At 37.8% G+C, this 21,737-nt stretch overlaps 1 protein-coding gene across 7 annotated transcripts in view; it reads right to left on the reverse strand.

Moving 5' to 3' along the window:
• The window catches only part of THRB (thyroid hormone receptor beta), a 154,916-nt gene that overhangs the window by 15,989 nt on the left and 117,190 nt on the right, over nt 1-21,737 (reverse strand). For 5 of the 7 annotated variants that reach the window (XM_030971792.1, XM_030971797.1, XM_030971793.1 and 2 more), the window contains one exon: nt 3,531-3,631. In XM_030971792.1, coding sequence (XP_030827652.1) covers nt 3,531-3,631 — 101 coding nt within the window. Of the gene's footprint in view, nt 1-3,530; nt 3,632-13,841; nt 14,189-20,855; nt 21,304-21,737 lie in introns of those variants that run through there. The other 2 variants (XM_030971790.1, XM_030971791.1) reach the window with 2 other exon arrangements.

The following is a 21,737-nucleotide window of genomic DNA, read 5'->3' on the forward strand; positions in this document are numbered from 1 at the left end:
TAAATTTTTTTTTGTATATGAAGTATTTTTTGAGCCCTTTTGCAAATTCTGTAATAATTTTGAAGGCTATTGAAAGGCATACACATAGTTTTAATTAAAAAGCAGCTTCTGCAAATAGTAAGAATGGTGGTGTGCTTGTTCTATTAAAGGATTGAGGACAAACAGTTCCACTCCTTTATTTCCATAAAAGACAAATAACCAACCAAATCTGGGCAAGAAAAAGATTTTGCAAATACAGTCTACACAATCTTTGAGTTTGGTTCTAAACTCAAAGGATCCTTTATTTATAAATTATTTGTATTTCTGAGAGGCAGATTTAATTTGTATTTATCACAGAATTTCAAAAGCCCCAAAAGCCCCATCACCACCAAAGATTCGTCTGTCTGTCTATCTATCTATCTATCTATCTATCTATCTATCTATCTATCTATCTATCTATCTATCTATCTATCTATCTTATCATAATACAGATCTATCTTGCATATTTAAACAGATCCTAAGACCGTATGAACTAATGCAATCCCACTGAATTCACTCATTCAAATGTCCCATAAAACCTCACAGTAGGTAATGAAATCAGATAAAAGTTATCTCTGAACATTATGGACAAAATCCTGGTATTAATTTCAACATGACTTTTCTCACTGACTTTTGCAAGGGCTGGATAAACTCCCCAAGACTGCAAGATATGAACAAGATAGGCTGTAAAGCAGAAAATTTAGACTTCACTTTAATTTCAAGTTTCACCATTATTTGAGACTGCCTAGATTCAGCAATGCAGCTCGGGATTACCTTGACACAGAGAACACACTGACACTCTGGTCCTGTTTGACTCAGGCTGTTCAGAGTGGCTTTGGTTTTAGTCAAAACAATGGCAAAATTCAAGTGAGATTTTACCTTGTGAATAGTCTCTTCAGCTGGGATTTTGTCTAATGAATAGTCTCTTCGCTTCAGTAGGCGAAAGGTCTGTTTTTAAATCATGTTAAATAATACCCAGTAAAATCTTACAGCAGTGCACAATTTCTTTTAACACAAAGTGTTGAATTAACATGTACAGATAAGTCTGTATTTCAGCTTGTACTCCTAACACCTGTGAAAACAATGAAGAACCTTGTCCTCATTAGAGTTTTATCTTACGAGGTTCAGCTTGAGCTAAGGGTACAACTCTTTCTTCCTTAATTACGGTAAGACCTGAAATGTAAATTAAACTGAGTGGCATAAAGCTTGTGTGGGAACCTTTGTAAGACTGGGACCAGTTCTGTTAAGATAAAATCCAGGAAATCACAGGCAAGATATCCTTATGTGGGGTTTGGAATAAGTCTCAAACTCTCATCTACCCAGTTTAGGCTGTGTTCTCAACCCTGTGATGAATTCCTAGAGACAGGATCTGCTCCACCCGTTCCTGAAGACCTAAGATGGTTGTGGACAACCAGGGTCACAGGGTTATCAATAGTTATGAAGCAAGAGATAGAAAAATCTCTAATGAATCTCAGTGAGTGAACTTCTGCTTTCTAAACCTTGCACAGGACTTAATGTAGCTGTAGCTTTATGTTGGCAAGGGTCTCCATCACCTCTGCTGAGACAGCCCATTTCACCTTCTCATTTCTTTGCATTTCTCAGAAAAAAAATTGCAGAAATCCTTCTTTGTTCATCTCCAGATACATGTTAAGGAAGCTGCTCTCTATATCTGTCCAAACACTTCACCACCGAGGTGTTATTCTCATCAATAAAAGAAAGCACATTGTATAGTAGGCAGCAACTCTTTCTAAACTCCTTTGCTACACACCTATATAGCAGTAGATGCAATGGGTAAAGTCAGGAAAAACATTTCAGTGATGTCAGAACTCACTGCTCATTTATTTGTGTTTAAATTCCTCACAATTTACTCTCCAGAAATCATGTGCGAGGATGATGTTCAGAAAGCACTTGCCAAAGCAAATCTTTGGTTGTCAGCCTTGATTATGCTTGTTACAAAACTAAACCAACTTTGAGTGGAAGCAACTAGTAAACATCAAATTATTGAAAATTTATTATATATATTGTGTACTGATAAAACATATAACTTTGTTAATATATCATACAGCTTGAAACGTGTATGCAGCTCCTCCAAGAAAATAATTTTTGCAAATTGTTATCTCAGGTCCTTGTGCACATAAGCATTATTTTAAGTTGTACATCAGACAGAAGCACTGTATGTGAAAATAAAAGCAAATTTGTATGCTATGTCTCTAAAATAGCTGGAAGGCATAAAAAGAACTACCTTGACTTGAAGTAATGAAAATCTTAGAAGGAAAACTCACAACAGATACAGCTGTTCAGCTGGGAGCTAAGTATACTTCATAATGCCCCAGTGCTGCTTACTTCCCATTATATCTGAATTAAGTTTCATCCATACATGTTATGTATTGTTATCATCTGGTATTCAATATGCAAATGTGTAAGAACCACTTGTGCAGCTCCACAGTTCTTTTTAAAGATATAAGTACTTTTTTATACTTTGTATGTAAGTATATGTATAAAACCATTATGAGTATTACCATGAATCTGCTATACATAGGATATTTACGTCTCTGTGCATTTCATAAATGTAACTCAGGGAAATTATGTACAACCAAAAGAACTACTTCAACACAAGAGTTACTGTGATGAGGAGCTCTAAAGCCAATCCAAACCCAAAATATCAGATCCAAATGTTCCAGACTTTGTGGGTGAACAAAATGAGACTTTCATGGCTTAGTCTCATGACACCAGCCCAAGACATGTGTGGTCCCATTTGTTTAGAAAAACAATTTTTTTTACTTTCTGCAGGAAAGAATAGCTTTCTTACAGAATCTCAAGCTATTCAGGCAAATTCATGGCAGTGAAATCATGTAAGATGTGTCTGATTGTGTTACTCCATTTTTTTATTTACTTGCCCAAAGCAATCTCTTTTTAAATTTAATTTTGCATGTAGTCTTGGAGATGCATTTTAGGGCTGAAAGCACAGTTCAATATACTTAAGTTAAAGAAGTCAAATTCTTTTTGAAACTATTTTAATTGGGTGTCAATGCTTCCCAAATTGATGAATGTTACTGTAACATGAGCATGTGGAAAGGATTTTGATTTTTGCTTCTTCACAGGGATGGTGAGAGGCACTGGAACACTGTTAATCTCATGGCCATAAGTGGAACCTTAGCTATTGCATAAACAGCTTCAGCGGAGTAGCTGGGAACATGCTGCTGTACCCTGGCTGAGAACATGGCTAAAGAAACATTAAAAAATGGAAATTCAAAAGCCAACTGTTAAACAGCAGCAACACCAGTCTAAATTTCTTGTTTTCTTTTCAGAAGCAAACACGGCAAAAACCAACTATACTCCTTATGCATATGAAGAACATCAGCATGGTCAGATGCGGCTTATCATCAGTACTGGATGTTCTTATTAGCTTCTAATCTGCCTTTATTTGATTTGACAGCACAGTTCAGGAAGTCTGTATAATGGAGGAGCTGGAGAGCTATTTCTGATTCCCACTTTCCCACCGTGCCATTTACCTTGCAACCTTCGCAAGTGATGCAGCGATAATGGTATCCGGTGGCTTTGTCCCCGCATACTACACATAGCTCATCCTTGTCTAAGTAACTGGGTATGTACCCTGCAAAGAAAAAGAGGATGTGGCATGTAAACTCCATACAAAATTATATGATTCATTTGATATAAAAAGATTGCATTAAAATCCACCACAGATCTTGTCTACCAGTGCCATACTTCTGAACTCATCGAATTTCCTGAATAAAATTTTGCACTGTTACAGACTTAATTAAACACAGTCTATAAGATTTTGTATTCTTCAGATTGATTCAGTGTCTACTGGTCAAGAGGGAAAAGCTGGAACATGATTTCTCTCTCCTGAGTGAAATTCTACATCAGAAAATATTCATGACTTCAAAAGATTTGATGTGAAATAATAAAATAGCAGTGAAGGCATACAATATGTTCCTGTTCTATATCAGAAAAAACCTCAATATATTGGTACACCACAGATGAGACCCCACGTTTCAGTGTGACTGGGGGAATCGGTAGTAAGAAATATTTACTGACAGATGGTTTGTTTCAAAGGAGAAAGGTACAAGCAACATACAGCCTAAGTTTTATTGATCATGCCTGACCTGGACATGTTCCACAGGAACATTTAATGTAGCCTGAATTTAAAGCAAAATATGTGGACATTCAAATATGTGTGTATGTGTGAGTGTGTACATGTATGTGTTAGAATGACATTTTCTCTTCAGAAGTGGTTTACCAGATCCTGCCAGTGAAAATATTCCTGCTGTGAAAAAAATTGGCAATGCTTGGTTCTTTTCCCACAATGACATTTGTTTTGAAAACACAAACATATTTTCAATTTGAGCAAAAAACCAAAACAATACTGATGGCAAGCAAAAAGTAATTGTAACCACAGACAACTTTTTAAACAGGGTAAAATACAAACCTTTCAAAATCAATGTTTCCATGACTCATAACTAATGGAGTTACAGTTCGTAACTTTATCTCCTGAAAAATCTCACTGTGAAGACGTAACATAGAGATCTCAGACTCCCTTTGAGGGGAGAGAGGAAAGTGCACCTCTATATATAACTGTGTAAGATTAGTGGAGTAATAAACATTTCACAGGATCTCACAATGGCTGAAGTTGGAAGTCACTTCTGGAGGTCAACTGCTCCAACACCCCTGCTCAACACAGGGCCACCTAGAGCCAGCTGTCCAGGCCCATGCCCAGACAGCTTTTGAGTATCTCCAGGGATGGAGACTCCACAACATTTCTGGGCAATCTGTGCAAGTGTTCTGCTCTGTCACCTTCAGAGTGAAAAGAAAATACTATTTTGTTATTCTCAGAAGGAATTTCCTGTACTTCTATTTGTGCTCATTGCCTCTAGTTCTGTCACCAGGAACTGACAGGAGTCTGGCCCTGTCTTCTACAGTGTGGGGGATCAGATATTCACACAAACTGATATGCCCCCTTGAACCTTCTCTGCTCCAAGCCGAAGAGCCCCCGTTTTCTCAGTTACTCTTCACAGAAGAGATGCTCCAGTTCATCATCTCTGTGGCACTTTGCCAGGCTTACTCCAGGATGTCTGTGTCTTTCTTCTATTGGGGAGCCCAGAACTGGACCAAACACTACAGATGTGTTTCACTAGAGCTGAACAGAAAGGAAGGCTCACATCCCTCAAGCTGCTGGTGATGATTTGCCAAAAGCAGACTAGTTGCCATTTACCTCCCTTGCTTTAAGAACACACTGCTGGCCTATATGCAACTTGCTGCCCACCAGGAACCCCCAAGCACTCCAGTGCAGAGCAGTTTCCTGCCAGTTGGGCCTGCACTGCTGTGTTTATTACTCCTCCCCTCGTGCAGAATTTGGCCTTTCCCTTTGATGAACTTTAAGAGATTCCTCTCATCCCATTTTTCTAGCCTGCCCAGGTTGCTCTGAATGGGTAGCACACATATCTGGTGTTCCAGCCACCCCTCCCAGTTTTGCATCAACTGCCGGCTGTCTGAGTGGAATTTTTGAGTGCAATGAAGAGCCCTTTGGATGCAGCTGCCTGTAACACTATCCCTTACCACTAGCTTGCTGAATCCATCTGTAGTAGCACACATAAGTGTAGCCATGAAGGCTGATGTCTTTATGCAGCCCTCACAGCAGTATGGGCCGGTATAGCTTGGGGACTTGGGACACCAGTCACTTGGAGAGCCACCAGCAAGACTCAGGGCAGCAGAAGGCTGTTAAGGGATGCTGCAAGAGGGGAGGCCATCATCTTCCTGCAACTAACATGCCAGAGGGTCAGCTCAGTAACAGACAGTTTAAATTCAAGTGCCTTCCTAAGGCTATGCTTCCAGAGGTTCTCCAGAAAGGAAAGCCCAAATTAGACAAAACACTTAAAGTTAACTGAGCTTAAAATGATTAAACTTTATGGAGTCTGGTGAGTAAATCAGGAGAAAGTACAGAAGGCAAAAAGTATTTGTATGGACTAATTTGAGTATGAGAACTTCAAATTATAGAGGAACACATATCCCTCTTCTCTAAAACAAGGAAGCAGTAGTACTTGGAAGCCATTCCTGGATACAGGCATCTCAGGTCTGCCAATATTCCGAAAGGGGAGTGGGAAAATGAGCTAAGATCTTAATGTTGTATCAAACCAGTCTACAAGACAGTAAAAGACCAGATTTATATTCAGGCTATATTTCTCCATGATGAACAAGTTATGCTTGGATAGACTGGTGGCCATGCGACATTGAGAGATGAGAGACAGCAGGGTTTCAACTCTAATTACATCACTGACTCCTAATAGACACTATGCCAGTGGGGGATTAGCAGAGGCTATTATCTCCATCCTGCCCCCACTCTGCTCACACCTGCCTCTGCACATGCAACACATACACAACACAGAGCTGACAGAGTGGGCAGAAGATGCAGCAAAGGATGCAGAATTTTCCCCTAAATTTATCATGAAGATCAATGGTTTCTTGTTGTTGCTGGTGACTGCTATTCACAAAACACAGTCTATGCATAGCATAAACTACATTCTCAAAAATTCAGTATCCCTGGTTAGTTTCCCCAAGAATTGTTTTTTAATTAAATGCCTTGATATTTCATTAATTATACAAGCTGGTTAGTGCTGCTCATGCAATGGCAACTTGTTCTACTGGAGGAGCAGGAGACCACTTGTCTAAACCGCTTCCTTAAACATATACAGTAGGTCATGCATGTGATCACTGCTGTCCATCTCCTTCCTGGAGTTTTGTGACTTTATCCAATATAAAGTTTCCAATCTGGCAGAACACACAATCTCTTAGGGACACTCCTAATCAGACATTAAAATGGCATCCTTACATGCAACCACATTGCCAATTTCTTGCATCAGAAGCATTAAGTGCCACCTACTTAAGCTACCTAAATATTATGTTCAGATTGACTCCATGTCACAAGGAAAGTACACACCTGGAACTCTTCTAGTGATTGAACAGGAAACATGAATAGAAAATTCTTATTCCAAGAAATCACTGGCAACAAAAGCGTGCAATACATATATTTTGTCTTTCTATTACAGTTTTCTATATTTTTAACACTTCTTCTAACAGCTAATGGCGTTAGAAACAGTTAGACTGGGAAGATTGGACCTTCAGTAGTATTTTTAAAAAACACAGTTCAGACAGACATCACTGCAAAAGGAGTAAGTGGATTTGCATTCAGTTCTTACAAACACTAATGTCAATTCTAAATAATCTCTAGTAGTGGCAAATATCCTGTATGACCTCTGTATAAATTCAATACAATTTCATTTGAAAGACATGCAGATAAACAGACTCAGTACATTTTTTCTGCTTCTCAGAGTTAGAAACAGCATTAGCAGGAAGAAATTCAACACTGTTTTTCTAAACATGGTACCAGCATGGAAGAGTGGAGATTCCTGGGGAAGTCATGGATGACAGCAGAGTTGTCTGTTTTGAGGAAGGAGAAGAGCAACAGACTTGTCTCACTCTTTGCACCACTATTAGTAACTTGTCTCTCATATCAACAAGTACTTTTGCTTCATGTCTGTGTAATAACACTGAAGCAAAAATAAAAATGCCTATGTGGAAAAGCAGATGCTATCTGGACAGAGTAACCCTGGTGCTTTCTTACTAAAGAAGAATGTCTGATAACTCTCATGGAAACATCAGGTATGCTCCTATTTCAGGTGGTCATAATTTATTTTTTATTTCTTGGTCAAAATCTTTTAAGTAAATATCTAAGGGGAACTGTTCAAGATCAACACCAACCTCACTGAATTGTACAAAAACAACGTATATTGTTCCTTGTTGTTTCGTTTTTTCAAGTCTCTGTCTGCTGTATTCAGCATCCTCATGGACTGTCATTTATTGCATCCCGTATGATCCTCCAAGTTAATTATCTGTCAAGTATGACCTGACATTGTTTATCCCAATGCCCATCTTGGATCTTTGTTTTGAGTGGAGAATAATAGTGAATGACCTTGATCTGCCATGTCTGGTGTTTCCCCTGTAGCCTAAAGTAACACCTTTGGTTCCCAGACTCCCACTTGCCAGTCTGCCTAATCTTACTGTCTTGGCAAGGCTAACACACAGCAGGACCACTTGCCCCTCTCTAGAAGAATATGTCATATAATCCATTATAGCCAATCTTAAGAGTGATCTAAATCACAACTGTAACTTTGTAGAGGCATGGCAGGAAACAATTCCCTTCAGCAGGAAAATGCACAATAGCCTGCCCCAAGCAGCCATAAGGACAGAAGGAGATCTGCTACCCCATGCAGTCATCTGAGGTACTTCTCCATTAATACTGGATGTGTGCACTCTTGAATTAGCATTTGCAGGAATGATGCCTTACAGCACTATATATGAATGACCCTGCACAGTGTAATAGGCTGGAGAGACACAAGTCAGACATTCAGTGCCTATTCCTCCATTCAACAAAGCAAAGAAAACTATTTCTATTATAAAAAACTCTGAAAAAATTCTAGTGTTTCTTCTCCCTCTGTACGTGGTGCACATTAACAACATCAACAATAAAAAGCATCTTTTAAGAAAAGTAAAAAACCAATTTCAGTTTTGTTAAAATATCATTGCACATACTTTATATCTCCAGATCTGTACAGATAATGTGATATTCGCCTAGGGAATTAATCCCCACCTTAAAAAAATTGTAGAACCAAATGGTATTTGACTATCAAACAGGAATATGAGTAACACTGATGCAAACAAATTATGCCTGTCTGCCAGATGTTCATTATTACATTGTTCCTAATCCACCATAGATTTATAGCATGAAGGCAGAAAATGTTATTTTTTTGCTATTGCAGAAGGACAGTTACACTTCAAGACCATTATTCAGTACTTTAATTTTCAGTGTATACTGGCAGAGTCATGTATTAAATATATTCCCTGAAATCTTTCTTTCTCCCATCTGGTATGGTTTGCATGACTAGAGACCACTCACTAAAATGAGGAGTTAGAACTTACCAGTAAGCTGGTATTCACTTACTAGACACTACAGTATGAAAATGAAAAAGATGAAATTAATTACTACCTTGAGAATTCTCAACTGTATTAAAACTGAAATGTAAATTTGTTCTGCTGTTCTACTGCTTTCATAGTCACCTTGAACTCTTTACAAATTATAAAAAATCACAAGGACCAGCCATGCATCATCCTGGACATACTTGTGCAGAAAAAGCTTAAATGGAGTGTTGGTGGAAGCATAGACCCAACAGAGAAAAAGCATACTCCATTCTTATTTGTGCTATTATCAACATTGATCTGAAAGGCTGGGAAAATACACTGATCCTTTTTTCCCACTTTCTTTAAATTACTCCTACTGAGAAAAATGGCTTATTTCTCCTTCGAGCTTAGAAGCACCGAGAATGTTGCTGAGCAGATTCACACTCTTCTTGTTAGCTAACTGGACTGCATGTCCTCAATTTTGATCTCTGTTGACATTTTTTGATTTATGAAATTACTAAAATTTGACAGAAGATTCTGCAATGATTGAATCTGAAGCATTTTATAGTCCCTTTTCTCTCCATGACTTTTCAGTGCATTAGCTCTGCTCCTTAGGCTGAGTCAGAAACCTTACGAACAGCAGTGCTTTTGCAGAGAATGTGCTGAAAACATTTTAGCCCAAACTGTGTTGTCACTTAAACTTCCGCAATCAGTACTGTACCTGCAGCCATTACTAACTACAGGTACAAGATACATCACTTTAAGGGTCAGATCACGCAGTTTCCCCACCCCTCAAATTATGTAAATGTTTTTAGAGACAGTATCTTAGTACTGCACGGAAGTTATTTGTTTGGAAATCTAAGCCTCACTGAACAAAGCAAAGCATAACTTACTTCACTTTTTCATCCTTCATCAGGTTGCGGAAAGGTTACAGTAAAGGAGATGAAAACACATTATTTCCATTGACTTTTGTTATGAAAGAAACATAACTCCAAATGCATAATGGTTTATGCAATTGATTATGCAATTTTTCTCAGTGCTATTTCCTTAGATGGGTGGTCAAGAGCAAAATTAATATTTTTAAGCTTTAATAATTGTTAACATACTGGGAACTGTTCTGCTGCAAAGGCCAGGATGACAAATTCTCAGTGTTTCTGTAAATTGATTATATCCACACACACTCCCTACATTGATGAGATGACACTTTGGCATAAACTTCATGTTACTTTTTCTTAGCTATTTAGGAAGTGTCCTAATGTTCTCACACTGCTGAGAACTCAGTTTGGGCTAATTCTGTTGCATACTCTAGCATTCGCGCACTACATATTCTCAGCTGCACCTTAATTGCCTGAGAAAAAATAGAGGGAAATAATTATGGCAAATACAATTATAAAAACAACAATAACAACAACTTTCAAAGCCCCGTTCTCCCACCATACCAAGAGCTCTCCCAACATGGCATTAACCTCACTGGTATCTCACTGGTATCTGGGAAGCAAGGTGAGCTGCAGGGACGAGAAGCTGGCTCTGCTACAGCCTAATCTCAAGAATTCCCCCCCAGCCTAATCTCAAGAATTCCCCCCAAAACCCTTGGTTTGGGGGGCAGCCTCTGCTTACTGCTCTCTGCCCCACAGAATCTGAAGTTAAAGCCTAACCTCACAGACACCTGTGGACATCTTTCATTAACACTGTCCGAGAAATTACCGTGCAAAGGAAAGTGAAAAGCCAACTCTCATCCCAGTTTTAACTTCGCAGACATTTCTCCCATGATGTCCAAATGTCCAAAACACTGTGTAGACACCTAGTGTGGGGAGACTGATGTTTCTGGACTCCTGAACATATTTCTTTCGTACCTTCCTAACTGCATGATCTCCTCCCTGTCACAGGGTACTCCTCCTCACAGCATAGGTGGTGTGAGGAGATCCAGGGACATTTTTGTCTGTCTGTTCAGCCTCTACAAAGGGGCAGGGGGGCACAGGCTCCCCTGAGCATCACCCATCCAGGAGGCAATGCTGCAAGCTCACCATGGCTGGGAGCGCTGTGTAAGGGGAAAAATATTTCAGTTTAAGCTCTCTGGGACAAAACTGAGAATAGCACCTTGTTCTCACAGCGATGAGCCCTGTTCTGCTTATCAGATTTCACAGCATTACACAGAAAACAAAGTGTATGTGGCTGTCTGTTTCCTAGGGCAGAGTCAGGTCTGAAAGGGCTTCCTTAATAAAACAGTAAGCACTTGCACAAACGTTGTGCTGTCATCTTTTAAAAGTGTACATCAGAGCACAAAAGGTAAACGAGCAACAAGTAGATGCAAGGCTAAACTCACATCTCCACCTCCTGATTTTCTGGACTACAATTCTTTTCTTTAAAAGTTAATCCTTTCATCAGAATTTCTGACAGATAGTCAGGAAATAATAGCTTTTAATGTACTGTAATAACTGAAGCAGCCTTCTGATATTTAGAACAACTGGCTATGCTTTATAAATGTTTCTCCCCTCCTTTCCTTCCCCCCTTCCCTCCCCCCAGTGACACATTGCTGGGGTCTTTGGTTGTTGTTTTTGTTTTTCAAGTTATTTTCTGAATTCGTTCAAAATGACATAAAAATAGAGAAGTAATTAAATACCCTTTCACAAATTACAAGCTTTTCAACATACAAAATGTAGATTTTTTTTCTTCCCAGAGGGAAAACAAGACTTTAACCATTTAGTAACTAGCAAAAGATAGGAAACAAGTAACAAGTCCATGCGCTACTGTAAAGTACAATCTGATTTGAACAGCATATTATTGAGATTATGACAAATTTGAGGGGACTAACAAAAATACCAACTGCAACAATCAAGACTCCTCATGAACACCTGTTTAGGGAATTAATTTTGCTTTAATGGGCTATTACCAAGGCTTCTCTAACAAACTCACTCGCTCCCCCAATCAATTCTGGATCAATACAGACACACAAGCCCTGTGAAAAGCCTTCTGTTCTTAGGACAGGATTAAAAGATTTGTTAGTTTTACGATAGCTTGCTTAAAAGACAGAAATTAAAAAAAAAAAGAAGAAAAGAGAAGATGCACATGTTCCACGCAGTTTAGATCTCTTCTGCTTAACAAACTCAACATTTGCAAAGGTTTGACAGAAGGGAGGCCACTTTTTATTGATTATCACAGTAATAAGGCTCTAAAGAATCCCAAAACACGTTGCTCAGTCTCTGTGAGTGATCAATTAAAAGCTTGCTAGAGAGCTGGCTTCCATGGAAATTCACCGCCATTTCTTAGTGAAACTTAGGTGGGAGAAAATAAGGGCATACAAGCCGTTTTTAAAAACAACTCTGTATTCTTTCAACCAAACAAGTTCAAAAACTTTACACAGGGCAGATGTTGGGTGCCTGAGCACTGAAATAACTTAAGGCTTTGATCTAGGTGTACTAAGTATTATTTATAGCCTTTAACATTATGAAAAATGGACTCCTTCAGTGACTTTGCAACAGCAAGTCTTTATTTTTTCTATGTTAATCCTGAGATAAACTTTTCCCTTAACCAAAAACAAGAAATAGAAGAATTCTACAAAGGCTATGAAGTCATTAATTAAAACCCAACAACAGATAAAAAAGCCTAAAAAGCATTTAAAATGTTGCACAACACAAAAACATGTATTATCCACAACTACATTTAGCCTACATTTGATCATGTTGTTACAACTTCCAAGAAGGATTTAAAAAATAATTTTCTTTATTATGAAATATGATGCTGTTCAATGTATCAAATTAAGACATTTTTCTATCAATCATAGAGATTTATTGCATCAAGGGTTAATGAGTATTTTCTGCCCAAAGGAAAATACTTCAGTTTTCCATGTAGTTAATAAAAATAAACAGTCTGCTCTTCATTACAAAGATACTTCAAAAGTAGTAAATGGTGTTTTCTTTATCTCTCTAGTTACATCAGATTCATCTGGATTTCGGAAAACTGCATACAGAAAATCTGGTCTGATCAGAAAAGGATATTATTTTGGTACAACATACAGGTTTTTTTCCTTCTTTGATAATGTGATTTTAAAGAAACACAGAGAATGTATTCTTCATATGCGTAAGTTGGGTTACCGAGTTCAAAACAAACAGCACTGAAAACATTTCCAAGTGTTTGTTAGTATTTTGGGCTCTTTTTAAATCTCACTTGCTTACTTGAAATCAAAAGAATAAATTCCAAAAACTGGCAATGATTTAACCCCTAGGAAGCCGACATGGCACTTGTCTCACAAATGTATTGATTAGATCAGCCTTTTGGATCCAAAGTCATATTTCTTGCATAGATATATTCTTGAATTTTCAGTCTTTTTTGCTATGCATAATCAGAAACTCGTGGTTTTCACTTAGAAAATAGTAACTCAAACACATTTCCCCATACATATTTACAGTCCTATTTTCAAAATCTTTTCCCTGAGTTGCTGAGCAAACAGAGTTCACATTTACTGAAAACACGGACTTACACAGTTTGTATGTAAACAGAAACACAGCTTTAAGATGCAGAATATATAACGATGACATTTCAGGAGAGAAACTTTCTTATCAAGCTCACTGGTGAATAGCAAAGGAACTTAATAGCCCAGGAAAGCAGAAAAAAAGCAATATACTTGCAAATGTCTCTTATATATTAAGAAAAAGTGCTTGGAAATCCTCATCGCTCTCCGAAAATCTTACAATCACCTAGCAACCTATGTTACTGCTGCTTTCAATTTTGAACAGGCAGCCTTCACATTCAAACATGCATCTGAACCAACTGATGCAACTGTAAGTTTAAAGCAAAACAAAAACAAAAACAGAGATTATTTTTTTTTTGTTATTTAAATAAAATGCCCCTACCTTTCTTCTGAGAGTACGATGGCGACTGCACTTGAGAAAAAGTAGGTTTTTCTTCTGTGAAAAATTCAGGTTGGTTGTACTGATTCAGGGCCATGTCCATGTCAGAGTACTCGCTTTTAAACACGTTTCCAGGGTAACTACAGGTATAAGGCTGATTCACCGCCCAGGCCTGTTCCATATATATGTTGTTACTGTGCAGGACCTGAGCATCACAACTGCTGTAACCCTGATTATCTTCGATATATGTGCAATAATCAGTGGACTGCATGTAGCAATTGCTACCAGCAGCTGGGTGCACCTCATATATTTCTTGCATACAGTAGTTCATTTTGTTAGCCTATCTCAGCTTCTACTTTACGTACACACACACATGCATACACACGCAGGCATGCATACACATGGGTCGGGAAAGGAGCAATGAATATACACCAACAAAGTCAACTGCAAAACAGCCCGTTTTACTTCGGAGCAGCACCTGATGTGCTAAAATCCTATTTATATTGGGACGGCTTGTGAACTCCCCTGCCAGTCAAACATATTGGGAAGCAGATTTATGACAGTCAAAGGTCTTAATCTGTGACTGTAAGTTAATTCCAAGGGAAGATGGCAGTCAGGTAGCAATGACCACCAGACAAAGGAGTGACATCCTGACAACCCTTCTGTTCCCCCGTTTGTCTGGAATAATCATTTTATAAACCATTTCCAGCCTTTTCCAATATGATTAGAAAACGATTACTAAGGCAAGGACACAGTTATGTCACTGTAGTTGTCAACTTAAGTGTGAAGAATTATAAAGACTGCTTAAGAACTCCCAGAGGGGATACGCTGAAAATCCTAAAATCAATAATCCTGTTTTTCAGCATTAAACCATACAAAATCCAATAGTGCTGTGCTGATGACCCAAACAGTATTCTAGTGTTACAAAATTTAGCAACTTAATCTGTCATCAGCTTTATTGATTTTGTTTTACAGAATTACATGCATGAATCTCCCCAGCCTTCCACACATACACAATCCTCCCCACCGCCTTATAATGAATTTACGGGAAAGCGGCTTTTCTAAACATCAGTGATTTCAAGAAGTAATTTCTATTGAGTTCAACAGGTGGGAAACTTCAAAATAATATAATCAGCAAAAAGAACACTGCTTAAATATTATCAATAAGCTAATTGCTTTGCTATTCTGCTTTGTTAGCTTTTCTGTTTCAGTAATGAAGTATTTTTAGAAGAGCTTTTTTTCTGATTACAGAATGAGGAAAGGAAGGAATGTTTTTTGCCTATTTTGACTCACCTATGAACTATGAACATGACAATGCCACAACAAAATCTGTATGATATTTTAATTGCTTAATATACCCCAAGCTTCAGTATGGTTATTATACCTTCTTTAAAAAGCCATTGTTTTATTTAAAAATAAAAACTATTTTATTTTTAACTTATATTAACTGCTATTTGTTTTTTTATGAGGAAAAATGTGTTTTTTCTTTACAGCACAGCTAAGATACAATAATACTTGTGAAGTCAGTAATAAACCAGTATCCCTTTCTAATATCTATTCTTATTATTAGGGAGTTTAGTTATTACTGATTTGATAATGAGAGCTTTCTTATTTCATTCATTTTAAACTACAGGATTGATAAAATTACTGTGTAACTTGGCCCTTTTTCTTCTAGGATCTTAAGCATACATCCAACAATTTTGATGAACATACTCTTAAATAGTCCTCAAAAGTTCAGTGCAATAGGTAAGAACCGGGCATGACATATCCATATTTTTCCCTATCTGATATTGTTAAATATTCCAGAATACTAAAAACAGCCAACAGAGAGACATTTTCCTTCCAGCTCACAACTGTAACTAACCAATCCAAATAAGCAGCATTTCCAGTTAATGTCTAATTAACTACCAAATCCAGGACAAGTCCTTCCAATTATCAGAGAAGTTAAAATTCATACTTGGAGTTCTTCTTCCCTCTCTAACTATAAAAGAAGCATCTGTAACATGCATTTTTTATTAACTTGCTCATAAAATAATAACACATTTGGTAAATCAAACTGAACTCTATTGAGAACAGTGCTACTGAAGTCAATGAAGTTGCCTCCAAAATGAACTTGTTCTCCTAAAATGTAATAATTCAAACATTTTATTTCATGAAGACCACAAAGAGTTACTGAAATCCAACAAGTAAAACCTTAATGAACCCTCATTCATTTACCATTGTCTAACTCAAAAAATACCACTGTAAAATACAGTGTGAAAAGCACACAATAAAAGTTAATTTTCATTTTAGTTCAGGCTCATCATCTAGATTTTAAAAACAGTGAGTTTGTCTGTGATAAAAAGCATGTCTCATGAAAGATCTGATTTTTCAATAATGGATGTTCAGCACTTCATAAAAATGACTGTTTCATTCAAGAAATTCTGCAATAGTTGTTTATACCAAAACCCCCAAACCATTCCCACCAAGGGGATGGGTTGGTAATGCTTCAGTGTATGTAACATACACAGCTTGCTGAGTTTACTTCTCCATGCTCCCAATAAAACATTCCCAAGTACCGTACCTGTTGTTCATTTACCACAAAAAGATCCCCTGTACCGCCAACAGGAACTCATGTAGAGCTCCCACAGAGGTGAGGCTGTGTTTTACAGGTTAGCAGAGCACAGTACCTAGATACTTTTATACCACCCAGAAAAGCTTTGGAGAGCTGGGCTTTAAAATCTTAGTGAGAATTTTTCCCATGTGGATTTGCTTTGCCAGCAAAGTCAAAATTCCCATTAATCTTTTATTTTCTTTTTTTTTTCCCCTCTGACTGGATTTAGGTTTGTCACTGAAAAACTAAACAGAATTGAAGCCTTGTGTAGACAGAGCTGTTCCAGCCAGGACAGCACCTGAGCAAATGCTATTTCAACATGGCACAGACTGTGACTTACTTTCTGTTTCAAAATAAATCCCTCAAATATTTCTTATTTTCTGAGCTACATCAATAATGCTCAGAAATGTGTCACATGTACTATTTTTGTCAAGAGTTTCTCTAATACCGTAAGGAAATTAAATTAAATGAAACTGCGAAGGGTAAGGGAAAAATGAAAAATTACTGTTCCAACAAACCAAAAAAAAATTATGAACACTACCAGGGAATGTGGGTTTCTTACCTGTGATATGCTACTATTAAAGAGATTTATAGCTCTGCAGATTGTTGTTCCCTTGGAAACAAATCAGTTCAAAGAACACTGCAAAGATTTTAAAAACTGAAATATTCCTAAAATATTTTCATTTTAATCTTTTAGGGTCCAATCCTGTAGGTTCATTTCACCTTTGCACCTTTGAATTAAATTCTCTGATACAAGACAGTCAGACAGTGTCTTTATCAAAAGTCTGAAAGTGGAGTAGAATAATATGAATTTGTTTTGGTATTCCTATTTGAATATTCGTGTCTTTACACCATGTCATGTTGAGCTTTTGTTGCCTCCAGCAATGTAATATCATACTTGGAATTTTATGAGTTCACACGTGTCTGATTATGTGAACGCATGGAAGTTAATCACCATCAGAATAAACCCTTCAATTCAAGCAAACAGGCCAGGAATAAAACAGAAATTTTGATACAGTAACGGCAGAGGATCCATAGCTCAAACCTCTCACAGTCTAAGATGCTAGTCCACTGTTCCAAAAAAGACAAGAATTACTTGTTGAACTTCGGAATGCCCCAAAGGTTTTTATATACTCACCCTGGTGTAAATCAGAAGTAAGTCTAATGCAGTCAGTGATATTAACTGCGTGGGCAAAAATCGGCTGTGAATGCCTGAAAGGGGGAATCTGCAGAAGAGACTGCCTTACACGACACCATTCAGCTCTTCATTAACTCCTGTTTTACAAATTATGACTAAGATTTTTAACTACAAACAATGAAATACCCCATTAAGATGCACTTACTTCTCATGTGACTTAGCTTGGTTAGAAAACCCACCAAAATGAACCCACAGAAATGCTAAGGAAAGACAAAACCCCTGTAGCGTCCCTCTGGACACTACAGCCCAACCAACAGAGGTCCCTGACACAGAAAAAAGAAGTATCATGCAGAGCAATTTAATCTGCTGTGGAATATTACCTGCAAGAGTCCTATTCTCCTGACTTTTTCCAAACTGTGCACCCCTGGTCTAGAGTCCTGGGTATCACAATGCTGCAGATAGGGCCCCTGCATGCCATTCTAAAAGATTCGGCAGTGTCAGTACGTGGGAGGTATTGCAGAGCATTCAAAACAGATATCAGTCAGGGCAGAGTGCCACTTCTGAAGGACCAAATGGAAGGATCTTATATTGGTTGCTGTTCAGACTTCATGCATAAAGATGAATAAAAATCCAGAATTCACTAAAAAATTTTACACATTTAAACACATAGTTGCAAAGATTAAACATACTGGTCTGAACTCTTCACAGTTTTGTATGCGTGTATTATCAGTTCCTAGTTTTGTAAAATGAATTTTTACACATTACAAAATAACTGTTATATTTCCTATTTATGGATGTTATTGTTGCCTGAATTGTCTCAGCCACCTCTGATGGCCTTGGGGAAAAAAAAAAAGAAAATAGATCATGGCTTTTCTGAGCAAACACAAATCAGGACTTTCATAACATGGGCTACATTCCAGACAGATCTTCCCATATCATAAGGAACATATACTGAAAACTGCAACAGCTTGTGAGTAAAACTACTAATGTCACTTTTGCAACACCCAGAAGTTGTCAAATACAGCTATCTCAGGGCCCACACAATGAGTTACCATCTCTCTTTAATATATATATTTGCACCACCTTATTCATTCACTTTATGCACTATGACCAAGGACTCAAAATGGTCCCTCAGAAGTATGACTACACAAACTTAGAGATTAAGCTAAGAAAACCTCAACTATCAGAATCCAAAATAACAACAAGCATTTCAAGAACTGAAATTAACTCTTCATGGTGTTTATTTTATTTTGAAAACTCTACTTGTGACTAAATCACAATGTAGGTAGGATTATGGAATTCTGGTGGTGAAAAGTCCCAACAGCATTTGACAGTTCCTGGAGTAAGTCTCAGTGGAAGATAAGCCATTAAAAAATAATCATTTTGTCTATGATACATTTATAATAGTTGGAGGAGAAAAAGCTAAATCTTTCTGACATAAAATGATTTCCTTGGGTTTGCAACAGATGCAGGAAGATTCAAACTAGCTGCCCTGTGGTACAAACTAGATGAAAATCTTACTTAGACAACAGCACACCTCTTTTCTCCACATGTACCAACTTAGTTATTTCTCTAAAACTGTTCCTCTCACAAAACCCACTGTACCTTGGTTATGACATGACACTAAATTTGTCTGTGACTCATAAAATGCCAGTGTGATGTGCCTTTTATTGAAATACTTCAGACTCATTAGTCTGCTTGAATAACAAAGAATGTCACAGTTTATATTTAAACGTTCAGATTCACTACAATTCCAGTTATCCCTCAAAATATTTTTGACACCTTGAATAAATTTGGTAAAAAGAGAATGGAGCTTTCTCTTTTCTGATGAGGACTCCTCCAGGGTTTGTGCTTGCTTTTTCTTGCACTATTCATGACATGGATAGGTAGCACATGATCTTGTCAGAAAGCATTTACTCCTTGAGATGTCAGCCAACAAACGAGCAAACAAAATTCTTGAATAGTTTGGACAACTTTTAAGATGGTCCCTGAACAAATATTACTAAGAGTAATTATAGACCTGTGACCCAGACAACCCACTTTGTTAAGCCTCCCCATATATCATAATTGGAAGACCCTGTTAGCAGACATCAGCTAATTACAGAGCTTATCTCTTGAGAAAGTAATGGTCAACACTTAAAACATGTACCTTTTTTCAGTCATTCCCTGCCTCAACTTCACATGAAAACATCAAGGTAAGAAGTTTCATTTGTTCAAAAATAAAACCAAGCAGAAAACAGGCTAATTTAGCTTGACATAACATAATTAACAGGCTCCTGGATGGGACTGTCTGGGTTTGGTAGCCTCCTGACAGCCCTTAGTAAGACGTTAAAGCGATCAACACCTGACATCTGTTAGCAAAGAGGCATTCTGAGGTAAAGCACAACTAAATCTAAAGAAATCAGGTACTTAGACCAGTTTAACTTTTTCATGAGGTGATATCCTGCCTGACACTGTAATCTTTCTTCCTGGAGTGATGCAAGACTTAAGTAAAAGACAACAACTTGTAATCCCCTCTTCCCAATATACAGTAATTATTTTTTAGGCAGAGCAATGAAGAACTATTTATCCAAGTTTACAGGAATAAGAATAACTTAAGCACTACATTTGTGCTAATACCCTAGCAACCGTGATTCTTAAAAGGAGTTCCTTCAATGCTGTGCTGATGTGAAAACAACTTACCTCAGAAAAAATGGTTTATTCTCCTGACTAGTGAGGCAGAAAATATTCCTAACAAGAAGTCCCACTTGAGCTCTGTACATGCACCCACTGAGGCTTTGGGTATGGTTAATATTAAGAAAGAAGGCAAACAACAGAGTCACAGGTGAGACCTGAACACCCTGAAAGTAGAAAAGAATGATTTCTTTTGTCTTTGCATTTTTAATGTATCAAAGATATGCTTTAAAAAAAGGCCAAGTTCAGAAGGATTTTTGATCAGCTTATAAAGAACATAAGGAGAGAGACAAATACTTTTTAAAAGCTCTAAAAGAAGAGATATTATTTTGTATCAGGTATCACACAGAAAACTCCAGGAAGTAATAACCACATTGTCATAAGGGCTCTTCACAAAGCTATTGAATTAAATAGAAGAGAAAACCAAAAACCACAATTACCACTAATAAAAAAAATAAATTAAAAAAAGGTTGATAGCTAGAAAACATCCCCACATAATAATGCTTCTACCAATGGCCAAACCCCTGACAGCAAACAAAGACATAAGCTGGTTTTGCTTTTTGTTTTTTCTAAATACAGCATTTGCTGTGCTCTGCATGATAATGTCAGTTACCTTTACACTTTTTTTCTTCTTTTTGGTATTCCTGGGCACTTGACATGATTTGAAAGTTTGCTTTTGTATAGCCTGGCTGTAAAATTGTACTAGTCCAAGTTGAAGCATGTCGGCATTGCAAAAGCTGCTGTCCATTCCTCTGGATATCATAATTTTTGAAGTGTCTTTTCCTACAGAAATGATTTTCTGTTATGCCCACTACATTCCATTTCTGATTTCTGTCAGGAAGGTGAATCAGTCTGTCCCACAATGGGAGGCCACGTCCTGGATGTTTGGCAAATACTGCAGGACTACAAACCGTTGGCTTGGCCAAAATCTTGCTCAGGTGAGGAGTTTTGGAAAGCAAGTGGTTCCCCAGCTCTCCTGAAGCTGTCGTATTCCTGTGCATCTCCACTGGACTGCACTGATATGATGCAGAACCCTTCAGCCATGCCCATTCAGCCACCATAGTTCCCCTTCAGTAAAAGTGAATATAAAATTTTCCTGTCTGAGAATCCTGAAAAAGCAGGCAGATCTATGTGGACAGGCTAACACCAGATGCAACTTTCACAACATCACAACTACAACATGGGCCCCAGGGCAAGTTAACACCGATTTATTGCCTTGCTCATATGATCATTTGAGGTCTTGTAGGTCGAGGCTGGTCGTGAACAATTTTCAGATACTTAAAACACAAAACATCAAGGATTCAGCCTTGTTTGACTTTGCTCTTATCGTAGGCTGACCTGAGGGACACTCAGTTACCTAAGTGTGACATTCTTATGTGGGCATGCTTAGCAGTTCCGCTTTTGCTACCTACTGCCTTTCTCCGCCTGTGGTCACAGTGGAGTATCAGAGATGCTAATTTTATCTCAGGAGCAAGGACACTTGGCTCCAGTGTGG

The sequence above is a fragment of the Camarhynchus parvulus genome, chromosome 2 (genome assembly GCF_901933205.1).
Source record: "Camarhynchus parvulus chromosome 2, STF_HiC, whole genome shotgun sequence".
NCBI classification, from domain to species: Eukaryota; Metazoa; Chordata; class Aves; order Passeriformes; family Thraupidae; genus Camarhynchus; species Camarhynchus parvulus.